The following is a 15,376-nucleotide window of genomic DNA, read 5'->3' as shown; positions in this document are numbered from 1 at the left end:
AAAATAATTTTACTTTAATGGTAATCTTTTCTTTGTCATATCTGAAAAAGAGATTTTTTTTTAAATCTTTATTGATATTTTTTAATTTTAGATTAATAATAAATTGACCATTGTTAAACTCAACTGTAAATAATTCTTTCCAACGTGGTTTTTATGCACTAACATTTCAAACTGTTTAAGTCAAATTTAAGCATTTGACAAAACCAATTGTGAATAACTTTTACAAACGTGATTTTTTCATCAACAATATTTCAACCTTGGGTCTTGTTTTCAAAATATTGAGTTCCTTCTATTCAACCCAACTGTCATTATATACTGTTATGTAGACTACAAATGAGATCTTATAATTAGGACCGAAGTAGTACTATATCTGTATTTAATATAAGTTCTAGTTGACTAATTTAGGAGATTAAGAAAGTCATATAAGTCAATTATTTGTAGTAAATAGATGTTGTTTTTCCTAGAAAACCCTTATTAATCATGTGTGCTTAAATTACCTTCTTAACATATACAATTACTATAGGGATTATTTAAGGACAAAATGAATAAATATTAGAAACAAAATGATTTGGGTGTTATATTGAAAAACCAAATTAAATGTCAAACTAGCTCTCTATATTAAAGAATAGAGTTAGTATAATTGGTAATACTATACTACCTATTATGCTTAATATAAGACACAATTGATTAATTTGTAAAGATTAAAAAAACTAACTAAATCACTTAATTATAGAATACATATGTTACATAATATCTCTAAAATATTTTATTAAGCTTATCATTAGATCTCGACAAATTAGTCTGGAGAAAAATGACAATATTAATACCTTAAAGTAATCTATTTATTTTTCTTAATCTCTCTAAATAGTCAATTAAATTTTATATTAAAAATTAAATTGTAGTATATAATTTAAAACTTCTTTTAGAGCAGTTTTGTGGGACACTAAACGTGAGAAACAAAAACATACTCATCCTTACTAATAGAGGTGGTAAAAGGGGCTGACCCACCAGTTACGGGTCAACCTGCTGTGGTTTGAAGACCATACGAACCGGTCCTAAAAAAACCATCTCCTGGTAGGCTCACATTGGACCAACCCGTCTCGCCAAAAAGTGAGTTAACAGGTTGGCAGTTTTTTTAAAAAAAAATTACACATATATTTAAAAATTTTAAATTAAATTATAAATTTTTATAGATCAAATTTTTCTTATTCGATTTTTTTACGCATATTCTTATATTTTCATATAATTATATAATAAAGTAATCTCAAAAGTTGAAATATAAAATATAATTCATTGTTAATAGTTTTTTTGGTATAAAAAATGGGTGAAACAATAAAGAAGAAGAATGAGAAATTAAATTTAAAATCAAGTTTCTAACAAAATAAAAAATTATTTGTAAATTAAGTGAAAATGATAAAACTTTTTCTCATTAAAATTAAAATAAAAATTGTAAAAAAAATTAGAAGAAAAAAGAGGCTAGTGGGCTAGCCCGTAGTAGCGGGTTGGTAAGTACGAGCTAAAAAGAACTGCATTAAAACAATTCATATTTTCTTCAAACTCAACTTTGCCGCCTTATAAGAGGTTGGCAAGTTGAACTCGCATGCTCAACCCATATTACCAATTCTAATTATTAAGTTAGCTCATATATAAAGCTAATAATCAATCTCCAGCCACTTGGTTCAGGACAAAGCTTCTACCACTCATGATAATAATAATAAAATGACACCATCAGAATTAGTTATATATATTTATATTAATATTCTTCTTAGTTTCAAATTGTTTATTGTCTTTTGTAATTTTTCAAATGACACTTTTTTTTTACAAACTTTTAGGTAATCAAGTATTTGACCAACCAACTGGTCTAAAGGGTTTTGGATGGAATCAAAATCATGATTTTAAAAGTGCTTTTACGGTATACAAAATAAATATGTAGACTAGTTTATCTTGATTTGTAAAAAAAACAAAATGCTTTTCAGAAACACTTCTGATGCTTTCCAAACACCTCCTAAATAGAGGTTTTGCGACCAATATAGCTTGTTCCAAGAATTTGTTTTAAGCAAGGGGATATTTGAATAAAGTTCACCCACTTTGTGATCTAGCTGGTCTATAGCTAAACTAAGCACTCTTGGATTCTAAAATATCAATCTAAATATTAAAAAAAAAAGAGAGCCAATTTAAATAAATTCGAATTACTTTATATCATCATTTTTATCAAGTCCAGCCCTAAAAACTTTTGAACTTATTTGAATTGGTCCATTAGGTCAATGCCAAATTTTCCAGCTCTAAAATAAATGGTATAATCCATCCCTCTAACTTTATGGCATAACACTTTGCATTTCTTTTTCTGCATGATAAAGTGGTTTCCAAAAATTGCCAAAGGTTATCCCCAGCTAACATTCTTGTGTTCGAATTAAAGAAGTATAACAGTTTGGAGGGACCAGCAAGGGGCCTGCAATCCACTTGTGAAATGATAATTCAATGCTTCAATTTATAGAATTCATTTCGCAAGTACTCTCTTAAGGCTTTTTAAATACAAAGTACGAGTTTAATCTTTCGTAAATATGATGAGCGGGCGAGTTCCTTCTTTTAAGTCTAAGACTATATAATAAAGATCAAATTTCTTAAACTGAGTAATATGACTAATTAAACTACTTACTAAAATTTAACACTATTAAATAATTTTAAACACATACATATATATTTTATAGTTAAATTAATGGAAAGTTTCAATGCATTGATAATGTGCTTAACGAGGAGAAAATTGGAGAGATTATCTTTCAAGTATAAATTACTCCCTCCAATCGCAAAAGCAAGAATTAGATAACTAATTTATAAAAATTAAAAAAATTAGTTAACTAGGTTATTTATTAAAAAAAACATTGTTATAGGTTATCTAATTTATTTACTTGCATTGAAAGCTATTCACATTCATGTGTAAATCCGACTGATATATACAATCAATAGTGGGAAAAAAATATAAGTTCAAAAAATAAAATAAAATAAAGTTCGTATAAACCTGTCAACTAATCCTTATATTTATAACTAGATGGAACAATTATAAGCATATCTTCAATTCAACATTGTTTTTCAAGAGGAAGACTTATGAAAATACTTGCAACTTAGTGGCCTGCAATAAAATTTATCCAAGACCAGCCCTTATAAATTCAACCAAGAAACTTGTTTATTATTATTTTATTGTTAATCATAACACATCAAACCTTTTTTTTTTTTTAAGTATTAAAGATTTCGAGTAATGAAAATGATGTTTGAGAGGACAATTAATTTTTTCCCCCAAAACCATTTATAATTTGAAATAATTTTTTCTGACTTCTAATATTTAAATTTAAATTTTGTAAAATTAACTTTCAATGAATAATTCAAACAAATTTGTGTTAAATTAACTTTTTTATGAAATTTTAGTCAAATATAAATTATATTATATTAATTAACTATGGTTTCAACTTTAGTTTACGAAAATTGATTGAGATAAAAGTCATTTTTGTCAATATTAATCTAAATAAGCCCGAAATTAGGCACCCCACGCCTTGACCTTTACCAGCTATGTTAACTTGATGTAGTTTTCAAACTTTTTTTTTTCATTTAGTTGAATGACAACAGCTCGTCTTTTATTTATGGTTTATGTTAGCTCAGAATAAATATTATATTGGATAAGACTGCATTATAGAGTTAGGCCCTAAAAAAAGTTTCAATTTCAGAAATAATAATTGACAATTGAGGCGATATTTTGGATGATTTCTAAAGTTGAGAAAGCTGCATAAATAATTCAACAAGCATACGTGTTTCCATATCATGCATTGCATATGCATCTATTGTTATGAGATCTGAATAGCCAAAACTTTATTTGGATGGTCTAAATAAGTTTTCAATAAGTAATTTTAAAATCATAATTCTATTTTTTATTGAAAATGGGAATTAAAAATATTTTTTATTTTTATTATGCATATATTAAAATTAAAAGTTAATAAAAATATAATAATAGAATGAAATTAAATTTCTATAGTTTAAATTTAATATGAACAATCAGATACATGATGGGTATCCATTCTAAAATTTAGATTGTTTAAATCTAATTTTGACGGTATATATTTTTTTATTTTCAGTTAAAATCACTACTTTTGGAATTTATTAATAAAAATATATGCATTGTTTTATGTGATATTCCCAAATAATTAAAGATAATAAGTAAATAAATAAAAAATATCTAAAATATCGACAGATCAATTTACCCATACACACAACATTTATATAAGAGTTTGAGAATTACAAATTATGAATATAGTTTGAAGTATTATTTATATTCCATGCAAATATAAAATACCTACAAGCCATATAAAAGAATTCAAATTAGATTATATAAAGTTTGAAAAAAAATGGAACGTATTGCTTATAACTGATGAATAATATAATACTAGTATCTTATAAAACTCATGTTTTAGATTATCTATCAATGCACTAATTTGTTTTTTGACCTGGTATCAATGTACTAATTAAAACATAGTACAACACTACAACTACAATGTTATTATCACATCATCAAAGCACCAATCTGAAGGGTCCCTTTCTCATAATTATACGTGTTGCATTTGGTAATGGCTACTTTCTCCCATGGTCGTCCTATTTTTGGTAGGTACAGTGGTAACATCAGTCCTTTGATCACATGATACTATAAGGCTTATTGGGCCCAAATGGTTTATTGTGGGCTGCCCGGCTTGGTTTATTGTGGGCCTTACATTTCTGTTTTACACTCCGGGGGTGGCTTTTCCGGAAAATTAACAAGAGAGCTATCAGTAGAAATTGAGTCTAGCAGAAAGGGCTAGTTCCTCACAACATGGTAAATTGAGATTTGAATCTCTGCTGAGAGATGTGATCACATTTAGTGCCTGACAATACCTCTAATAGAATTGTCTCCAATAGGAATATATCCATGCTTTAGCCAAAAAAAAAAAAGGGAGCTAAACAAGGCATATCATAATCAATCATCATAATAATAAGAGTTGATCTAGTTGGAAAGGAATCAGCTCATAACCTATAAGATCATGAGCTTGAATGACACTGCCGATATGAGGACCTTGTTGGTGGGCAATCTGTAAGTATCTTTGCAAGCACTCTTTGAGTCTAGAGGCATGTCCTGACCCTAGTGAGCCCCCGGGGCCCAACTAACCTGAATTTTTCTGTAAAAAAAAATCAATCATCGTCAATATATCTCACAACATGGTCAATTAAGATTCAAATCCCCATTAAAATAGGTATTTACATTTAGTACTTAAAAATATCTCGAATAAAATTATTTCTAATAGAATAATATACGTGCTTAGCAAAAAAACAAAAAATCATTATCAATATATACACATAAATAGTGAATTCAAATTTTGATACCGATATAAGGTTTTTGTTGATAGCTAATGGGTAAACATATTCGAAAATACTTTTTAATTTGAAAGCATGTTTTGGCCTTGATAAAATTTTGAAACCTCATTCATTTAAACTTTTTGCTATCAAAATACACACGCACATTACACAAGAGTGAGTCTCAGTGCATTTAAAAGAAGTTCTTTTATGACTTATGAATAACGTGAGTCTGTGCCATTTTTGCTAATGTATTAATATTGATTAGAGGAATCAATCTAGTACATGAACCCCAAAACAAACTATACTATTTATAATTCAAGAACAGTAAAAGTTCCTACACATTTAATTTGATAACAAAGCCATTTACTACCTACTATACTTGATGTAAGATTTACGTAAATAATTTGAGTACACCAAAAAAGATAAATAAATCAATCAATCATAACAAATGTAAAATGATTTCTTTTAGAATACCTATGTATAATTAAAATAATATATCAATTTGTAACTTGAATAAATTAATCTGAGAAAAATAATAAACATGAGAGGCAAAAGAGACTAAATTCTTATATTTAAGATCAATCAAACTCCTCCTATTAACTCTTATATTGAGTAATTAGAGCGCATATATTATAGCCAATTACCTTGTATCCCAATGGCATGTAAACTTTCCTTAGAAGCAGGAAGTTGCGAGTTTGATTCCGCTTGTAACCTCAAGTTGTTAATACCTATCTGTTAGTTAAAGTCAAGAGAGAATATATTATATGAAAAAAGAAAAGTATACAAGTATGATAAGTACACATAAGACCATAACACACGCTTGATATCAGATAGAAAAGTTAACAAGACAGAATACAACAACTCTATGTAACATCATGGTAACCACCCATGTTGATCTACAACCATTTTGCATTTTTCATAAATTACAAAGAGCCAGACTTGCTCATCAGGTTCAATGCAGTGTCATGGACCTAACTAAATTTTGGCTTGCATGTTAGTTACATCTTGACTTGTGCATTCTAAGAAAACTGGCTGCATTATTCTTGTTGTTTGCAACAGATACTTTATTTTCATAAATACTCTTTTCAGATGCCAGAGATCCGTGCAGGTTATTTTCTTAGATTTTCCTGCACTCTCTCAGTGACCAAACAGGCTATGTTATTATTATTATTGGATCTGAAATCTCATATAAACCTTTTATTGCAAAAGAAGAGCAGTAATTACTGAAACAGCCAAACCTAACACTGCCACTGACTCATCAGAATTTATGAAGAAGTCTTCAGTTATGATCAGTATGGTATGTGCTTTTAATAATTCTCAAAAAAATATAGACATTATTCGCATATCTTCTTTAGATAAATATCTGAATGATTTTTTTTCTATAAGAAATAAGGAATCCCACATTAAATACGAAATCATAGAATAACACAGAAAAATTGGAAAAGAGTCTTCCATTAAGGGCAGGAAGGATCTAAAATGGAGTATCTGTACTCTCTGTGTACAAAATTTGTACAAACTCTATTGTTAAAAAGTCAGTTTACAACACACTTTTCCGGATTTTGTGTTGCACATTATTTAATTCAGGCTACATATATGGTCCTGCTTAATAGTAGTATCAACAGAGCATGTTAATAAATTGTGTTATCAATAATTGATAGATGATAAGAAATACTAGCTGGTAATACAAGCCAACATGTAGGTTGTAAGTTGGTCTATGACGGGTTCAACCTATACAATGCAGGGCAAAAATGCTCATTTTTAATGAATTGACTTGTAGCCAACCTTAACCTATCTTAGCCATGTTTATTTACTCTTTTACTTTTTTTTTAATTTTTTTTCATATTTTTCTCTCATATAATATGCAAAAAGAAGATGTAATTAATGAATTTTTTAATATTTCAAATGCGGTATAACACTCAATAAAATGTAAGAATTTTGAAAAATACAAATGCAAGTTAACCCACAAATTACGAGCTTGTTGGTGTGGGTCAAAAAGTTTTGTTTCCAAAATTAACTTTTAATTAATTCTAACCCGTTATTTTTTACTGGTTGGACCCATGGATTCGACCTGTATCACTGGCTCTAGAAACACTTCACTATGAAATGTATCTGCACCCATATACAGTGACAGAAGAAGCATTTGAAAGTTGAGAGAAGGGAAGGGGGGAGTTTTGGGTCAGAGAGAGATGGCAAAGGCTTGTGGTGCATAAGTAGTTAGGGAAGAGGCGAGACACAAAGGATAGGGTTAACCCTAGGCCCTCACTTATACTAGTATATATACATTTATACATATGTGTGTGTGTGCCTTCATTATTAAGTGGCATTTATTTGTAATACTATTACATTATATTGCTGCCTTTCCTTCCTGGTTTTCGCCTTCAATAATAATGAATCGATACATATTCTTTACAAAAGAATATGAGTGATATAAGTAGGTGGTGGGTCCTGGTAGAATTTATGGTGTTTGTGAGGGACTTGGTGTTTGTACTCCCCCCCCCCCTCTCTCTGTTTCTCTGCGTTGTTTGAGATAAGAGGAAGAGCTAGGAGGCAATAATGGAGGGAGGGGTTTTAAAGATCCCACAATGGCCATTGGCACCTTGTGGCAGAAACCCTCATGCATGCCTGTCTCCTACGCCACACACACACACACCCTCTTCTAACCCCCCCCCCCCCCCAAAAAAAGAAAGAAAAAAAAAGCCATCCCATTCCCTTTTCTTTCCCAAAATCCCATCCTCATGTAATCATCGTCCTATATAAACTTGATGAGTAATGTAATTTCAAGTTGTTGAATTTATGATTATACATATAATATTTTCTTTAACCTAACTATAGCTTATGTATCTTTTTGTCACTTTACATGAAACATCTTTTTGACCTTTTGAGCAAGAGTTAAAAAAATCGTGTATCAACAAAATGTTCTCTGATTGGAGAAGCGACATGTTAAAAAAATTTTCAGGAATCATTCAATGACTTTGATTTTTTGACATATTAATTAACTTAGTTGTTGATTGTTGACCAGCTGATTACTCTCATGGAGGTCGAGTCGGGTTCTGTGCCCGCCACCCCAAAAAGCTGCTAAATTGTGATGTTGATGAAAGATTAGTTGGCAAAAAAAAAAAACGTAAATAAATAAATATCTCAATATTTATTTATTCACTGCTTAAATCCTATATCTTGATATTAAAAATTGATCAATATTTCATAAATAAATAGATGTTATAAATAGTATAGTTTGTATGTAGTGTGCCAGATTTGAATGTAATTCAATTATCAGTATATTGGGAGAATAAATTAACAAATTTATAAAATTTTCGGCTCAAAACAATATGGCTCGTGATTGTCAGAGAAATTATGCAGCCTCTTTTTCATAGTTGATGTAACCACCATGTTAGTACGAAGGAGACAAGGTTTTTCAGTGGGATTGTACACAGAAAGAAATTTTATTTTGTGTTCTATATTTACTTGTATAGAAGAATTTCATTGGGTGTTTTCCTCTCCAGTTTCTATATAGAATTTGACCCATTTGCATATTCTCTATAAGGATTCTAATTCAAATGTTATGATTTATTAAAAAAAAATTGCTCATAAATATCTGTGTGAAATTCGAATTTTCTAACAATCCCTGAAATTTGAAAAGCAGTGTATGAAGCCTTTAAGGATAGAATACTGATACTTTTTTTAATGGATAAAAACATAAAATACTAAATTAAAAAATTATTGGGTAATACATTTTCTAAATAGGTATTTGTTGGATAATTTTTTTATAATATATTAATAATGCCATTTACTGTAAATCTTATAAATGTACCTTTTTGTGCAAAAATGCACCTGGTTTCATCAGCCTCTCGCTTCATGCGTTGATGTCTAATAATAATAATAAAAAAATGCATCCTGCTCCAAAAGGACATGTTTCTTTTAACGTTAAGGGAAAAGTAATCTGCAGGTCGGTCCCTATAGTTTTGCTTAATTTTGAATTAGGTTCTTGAACTTTTTTTTTCAGTTTTTTTAATTGAATCCTTAAATTTTTCAAGGTTAGATCCGTTAATCCCCACAGGTAAATATCAATTAACAGTGTTGCAACTTTCCTGCCTCCTGCAAAGCCATTGAATTCCCTCTAAGCAAAGCTAAGTTTTATCCTCTTGCTCACACCAAAGCCCACCATTGCCATCCCCATCCATCCACACCCCTCTTGAAGATAGAATCTTGATGAGCTCCTGAGAAGTAGAACTTGAGATTTGATCATGTGTGTTCAAGTATATTGAGTGCTGCTGAATGCTGGTGGCAGCTCATGATCGATCCACCTAGAAGATTTATTCTGTACATTAGGATTGATCACTTGGAGTTTTAATATTGATGGGTTTTCTTTCTTTCGTTAATTTTAGATTTTAAACTTTTAGTTGTTGTCACTTTGATTAGACCATGTTTCTGGGCTTTCATCATATGCAAAAGAGAAAATAATTATTAATGGCGAAAAAAGAAATCAGAGTCAGAGGAAGGAAATGAATTCAATGGTGAGGAATGATTGAAGGAGAGAGAAGAGTTGGGTCGACTTGAGTTTATGGCAGAAGGAGAGAGAAGGAAATGTTTCAAGGTCAGTGACAGAAAATTATAACGGTGTTACTTCATATTTAACAGTAGGAAGACAGAAGAAAATTAAAAGATCTAATAGAAAGAAAAATAAGTTTAGAGACGTAGCTAATTCAAAATGGAGCAAAACACCAATGCCAATTGGATCTAACAAAAGAGACTAATCTCTCACAATGTAATGAAACAAAGTTTGAATTCCTGCTAGGAAAAATACTCACATTTAGTACTCGACAGTATCTCGAATATGATTGTCTTTAACCGGAGGATACCTATGTTTTAGCAAGAAAATGGAGCAAAACTATAAGAACTCTCAAATTAATTTTTCCTAATTTTAAATATAAGCATTAAATAATTGCTCATAGATATTAAGAAAACTAATTAAGTTAATTATTTATTAAAAATATGTGTTAATTTATTTAAAATACTCATTTGAAAATTATTCCATACGGAAATCCCTCTTTAATACACACACACATATATATACATATATAATCAATGGGGAATGGAGATAAGCCCCCAAAAAAAAAAATTACAAATCCCATATCTGAATGACAACAGTTGGTCAAATATCCAATTTTCAAATTCCTAGTCCGAGTTATGCATGGAACGGACATTGTAATGTAAACATTGGAGCCAACTCTTGGTCAAAGATCCTGAACTTGGTCAAAATTTATTCAAAACTAGTACAGTATGGAAGTCACCAATTCATTTTTATTTTATTGTATGTTATTTATTTGTTTTTGCTTGATCCGACGTAATTACGCAATTTGAAAACAGTGACCTAAGTCTTAATGCATAAAGTAACGGTTAATGGCCCTAACCCCTCAGCTCCTAACTGTAATTTCCTATAAATTAAAGGGTTTCGGTTTGGTTCTTATTTCTTAATGCAAAACTTTGTTTACCACGTTAATTTTTTTCCCCCGAACTAGCTATGCTTATTGTACCATTTCTTTTCAAATATAGATTAGGATGAAGATGTAAATTTGTCTCGAAAATTTTTGCTCATAAGAGGTGAGCATCCAAAAAATATTTTGGGTATAAAATTACCCCTAAAGGTTTAAAATTATAGTAATAGTACTTTTTACCGTTTAAAGTTTTAATAGTCAATGTTAAATATTTTAACGATTAATGTTAGTTTTTTATCATTACTATTTATCAAGATTTCAAAAAAAAAAGTCAAAGGGATAAATGGAACGCATAATCAGTTATTTGAGTTTAAAGGGATTTATTTGAACTTTCATCTCTTAACCAATTACCCAAATAGGCACTGAGTGTCGTCAATAAATAATATTCCTCCGGTCCTTATTATAAGATCCCATTTGACTTTTTATTTGGTCCTAATTATAAGACCCCAATCCATTTTGTCTCTTATATTTATGCATTTTTTCCCAAGATAATCCTTCTAATAATGATAGTTTTAGCCAATATACTTAATTAGCAAGGATATTTTAGGAATGACAACACTTATTTATTATAAATAACCAACTTAACTTACTTCCTTAATCTTCTCAAATAAGTCAATTGGGTCTTATAATTAGGACCGGAGGAGTATCTTCAATATTTAATATAAGAGCTATGTGGAAATTTAATTTGATTCTAAATATAAAATCTCAATTTATTTGTTTTTTATATTTATTCATTTTTTCAAATTAGTCTTTATTTTAATTTGCACATGTTAAAATTTTCTCATTCTAATATACATGATTAGTAAGACTATTTTAAGAAAGATAGCACCTATTTATTAACAAATAATTAATTTAACTATTTTTATTAATCTATTCAAATTAATTGTATGTAATTCTTATATCAATGAGTATAATGAGTATGAGTAAATACCAATCAGGGAGTATAATTAAATACCAAGCCGTTTAATCTTCAATCTTCACACTCATTGAACCTTGCTATGGATATTGATTAATTAAATTTTAATTAATTTCTTTTTCAGACGATTTTCTCATCATTTTGTCTTGTAGGTGAAGAATAGTCAATCTATTACACACCATGGCCCACAAAATTCAATCTCCTCCAAAATTAATATGCCCAGTGAGACCGATGATACATGTGCGAGATGAGAATAACAAGAAAAGCAAAATAAGGGACAAAAAACTAGGAAAAATAATTACGCATATTAAACAAATAATTTCAATAACACTGAAAAAAATTCAACGAATTTTTTTTTTGAAAAAAAAACACTACATGGGTTATCTCCTGTTGTTATTAATATCAGGGGAGGAAAAAAGGGCCAGCTAGGCGAACTAATGAGATACACTTATAATTATTGTAATATTTTTTATTTCATTAAAAAAAAACAAATGGGATTTTCAATTTTTAGACATGCGATGGATCAGTTTCAACACATGGATCCCCCTCAATAAAACCCTACCAATCAGTCACTGCATCGCAATCATTCAGGAATGTGGCCCCTTATAGTAGGGCCCACTCTCAATACCTTTTTAAGCCTTTTCAAAATTATTGTACATAATATATGTATATGTATATTTATGCATAAAGTATACATATAAATTAAATAATCACATTGATTATAACCTAAGGACAGCACAGTACAGACACACACACGCATGCAAATTCTTAGTAAAAGAGACTCTTACTATACATACTTGATTGGAGTGCAATATGGCCATATGGTTATGAAATTCTTCGAACAAAATATTCTTTTCGAACTTACAGAGTGTTTAGGTGAAAATAAAACTATGATTTTAAAAATGATTTTACAGCATATAAAATAAATATGTGAGAAGACTGAAAAGTTATACCTTAATTTAAGTGAAAACACTTTGCTCTTAGAAGATCCCAAACACTTCCTTAATATATGACTTAATTTAAGAGTTGATATTAATTCTATATGTAAGACTTATTTCATATATTTATTAATTTTTCTCAAATTAATTATATTGATATTCTCTCAATAAGAATTAAATAAGAAATAGAGGAAAGAAATTAAGAAAGATGATTAGAGTATTTCAAGAAAAACATATCATGCTAATTAATTTAATTAATATCATTAATTTACTCAAATTAATTAATTTGGTCTTACATTAAAAACTAAAAGGGTAACAATCATTTTTAAAAAAAAAAGAAAATGGAAAGGACAAATAATAAACTCACTCAAACAAATTTATTTTTTATGCAAATGTTAAGCGTCAGTTTATATATTTTAATTAATAAAAAATTTTATTCAACTTTAATTACTGTGATAATTATAGATATAGATAGATAAATATGAATCTTTAACTCGAAAAAGATTTATGAAAAATAATAGAAAAAACAAAACGCCCTCACTTTAAAAAAAAGTCTCATTAGCCAAGCATGCATTTTTTTAACCAAATTTTAGAACTCCACTTACATGTTTCAACACTTGAGTGAAATTATAAAACTTCAATACATCTTTTGGACATTAGCGGATTTATGATTCTTTTTCTGTTATTTTTTCAACTATTTATTTTTAGTGACTTGAGGGGATTTTTTTTCAATTTTGTATTCTTATTCTAACTAAATATGACCCAATTTACAATTTGGTGATCTTTTTCTCTTTCTCCCAAGTCTCAGCTAAACAAGCTCACTCGATTTCTCCTTTCTCTTTCTTCTGCTTCAAATATGTCTTTTGACTTGTGACCTTTTCTCCCACACGCAAATATCTGCCCTCTGTCTCCCCCACCCCCCCAAATTCTTCACCGTCCCTCCCCCACCGCTCGTCGCCTCGGTCCTCCGCCATGGGCCTACCGCCTCATCGCCGTCTTCTCTGCCGCAACGCCCACCACCACCACCAACACAGCCACCGCATACCAACTTTCACGGCCTTCACTTTTCTCTTATTCTCTTCTGCTTCAGCCGTAACCCTCCCTCCCCTACCAAGTAAGTATTCTATATTCTTCACTTGTTTAACTTCGATTTTGGAGTACTTAGTGAATATTTTATGAGTTCTAGCTTTTTTACTCTTTCACATCTCAGTCAACATCTCAAGGCACTGTTCATTTGAATTAATATAATAAACTTAATATCACAAAATAATGATTAATATGGAATTTACGTATATAATCATTTAAGTTCAATTGATAAACTTGTTGGTTTTATTTACTCTTAATTTTATTAATATAAACAAAACCATCTACTTATTCTCCGAAATCTAATAAAATATACAGGAACTACCTCATTATTACTTGTCAAAAGCACTAAAAAAGCTAATTTTTATATTATTATTTTAACTATACAATAAGGTGATGCTTTTTTCCCCCAAAATTTTTTACTGTTAGTTTGTGACCTAATTCTGAATATTTTCCATTTCTACGAAAAAGCAAGATTAGGAAGATCAACATTTCAGAAAAAAATTTTAAATTATTTTTCTCAGGTGGGGGAGGTTTCAAGTCGCAGTACTACTTTCAGAGTGAAGAGAAGGAGAATGGGTCGTCATGGACGGCGGCAACAGTGACGGTGGCAGATCAGAAACGAAACGGCGGACCAGGGTCGTTTCCGCCGTCGTGCAGATCCAAGTGCGGGTGGTGTTCACCGTGCGAACCGGTTCACGTGCCGGTCCAACCGGGTGTGAGCATGCCGCTGGAGTACTATCCAGAAGCTTGGCGCTGCAAATGCGGGAATAAGCTTTTCATGCCTTAATCTGAACAGTGCACGCCAAGAACACAAGAAGCACAGCTAAAATTCTTCTTCTGCTTCTTGTTATTATCGTCATATCGCAGAAAATTCAAAATTCTCCATTTTGGTATCTGATATATATATTTGATGATCTCGATCTTGACACAGCCACGACAAGACAGTTCAAGAACTTAGATATATATACACTATATATATACTCCTACCTTCTTCCTCTTATTATTATTATGAAATAGAGGAGTTAGACACTAACAGATTGAGATTATGAGTGGATTGAATCCACGGTATGTATATTAGATTACAGCTGTTATTATTATTATTTTACTATTGTGACAGTCTCGTATGTGAATCAGTGAAAGGTGATTTATTGTGTATTATTAGCTTATTACGAGGTTTATTTATTAGCATGTTGGGTTTTTTTAAAAAAAAATTAATTCTTTTTGCTGATCTCTGTGAGGAGGCGCGACAGAAGGAAACGTTGGGAATGTAAGATTCTGAGTGAGATTATCAAGAGGGACATCTTAAAACCACCCTTCTTCTTCACTCTATGCAAATTTCCACTTTTGTATCATAATACTCCTAAACTTCTTAATATAAAATTTGTTTTATAGTGCAAATTATATATATTAAAGACAGGAAAAGTATTAATCAATCACTACATATGTCAATACTATAACATATAAAAGGGGTGTTTAGGTGAAACAGCAAGTACTTTAAAAAAATACTTTCATGCTAATGGAGATAAAATTCTTTTTTTTATATATTTATTCTGTATACTATAAAAGTATTTTTA

The 15,376-nt window shown here is 29.9% G+C and overlaps 1 protein-coding gene across 1 annotated transcript; it reads left to right on the top strand.

Moving 5' to 3' along the window:
- Positions 1–14,400: 14,400 nt before the first annotated feature.
- Positions 14,401–14,635, top strand: LOC114733177 (EPIDERMAL PATTERNING FACTOR-like protein 4; the record flags this gene model as incomplete). Its single annotated transcript, XM_028920585.1, has 1 exon — positions 14,401–14,635. A coding segment is annotated over one exon (189 nt), but the record flags the coding sequence as incomplete, so codon positions are not given.
- Between the last annotated feature and the right edge of the window lie 741 nt (positions 14,636–15,376).

This window comes from Neltuma alba, unplaced genomic scaffold, assembly GCF_004799145.2.
Source record: "Neltuma alba isolate B1F8T4 unplaced genomic scaffold, ASM479914v2 tig00012981_pilon, whole genome shotgun sequence".
NCBI classification, from domain to species: Eukaryota; Viridiplantae; Streptophyta; class Magnoliopsida; order Fabales; family Fabaceae; genus Neltuma; species Neltuma alba.
The sequence above is the reverse complement of the archived record's forward strand: the minus strand, read 5'-3'. Positions and strand labels throughout refer to the sequence as shown.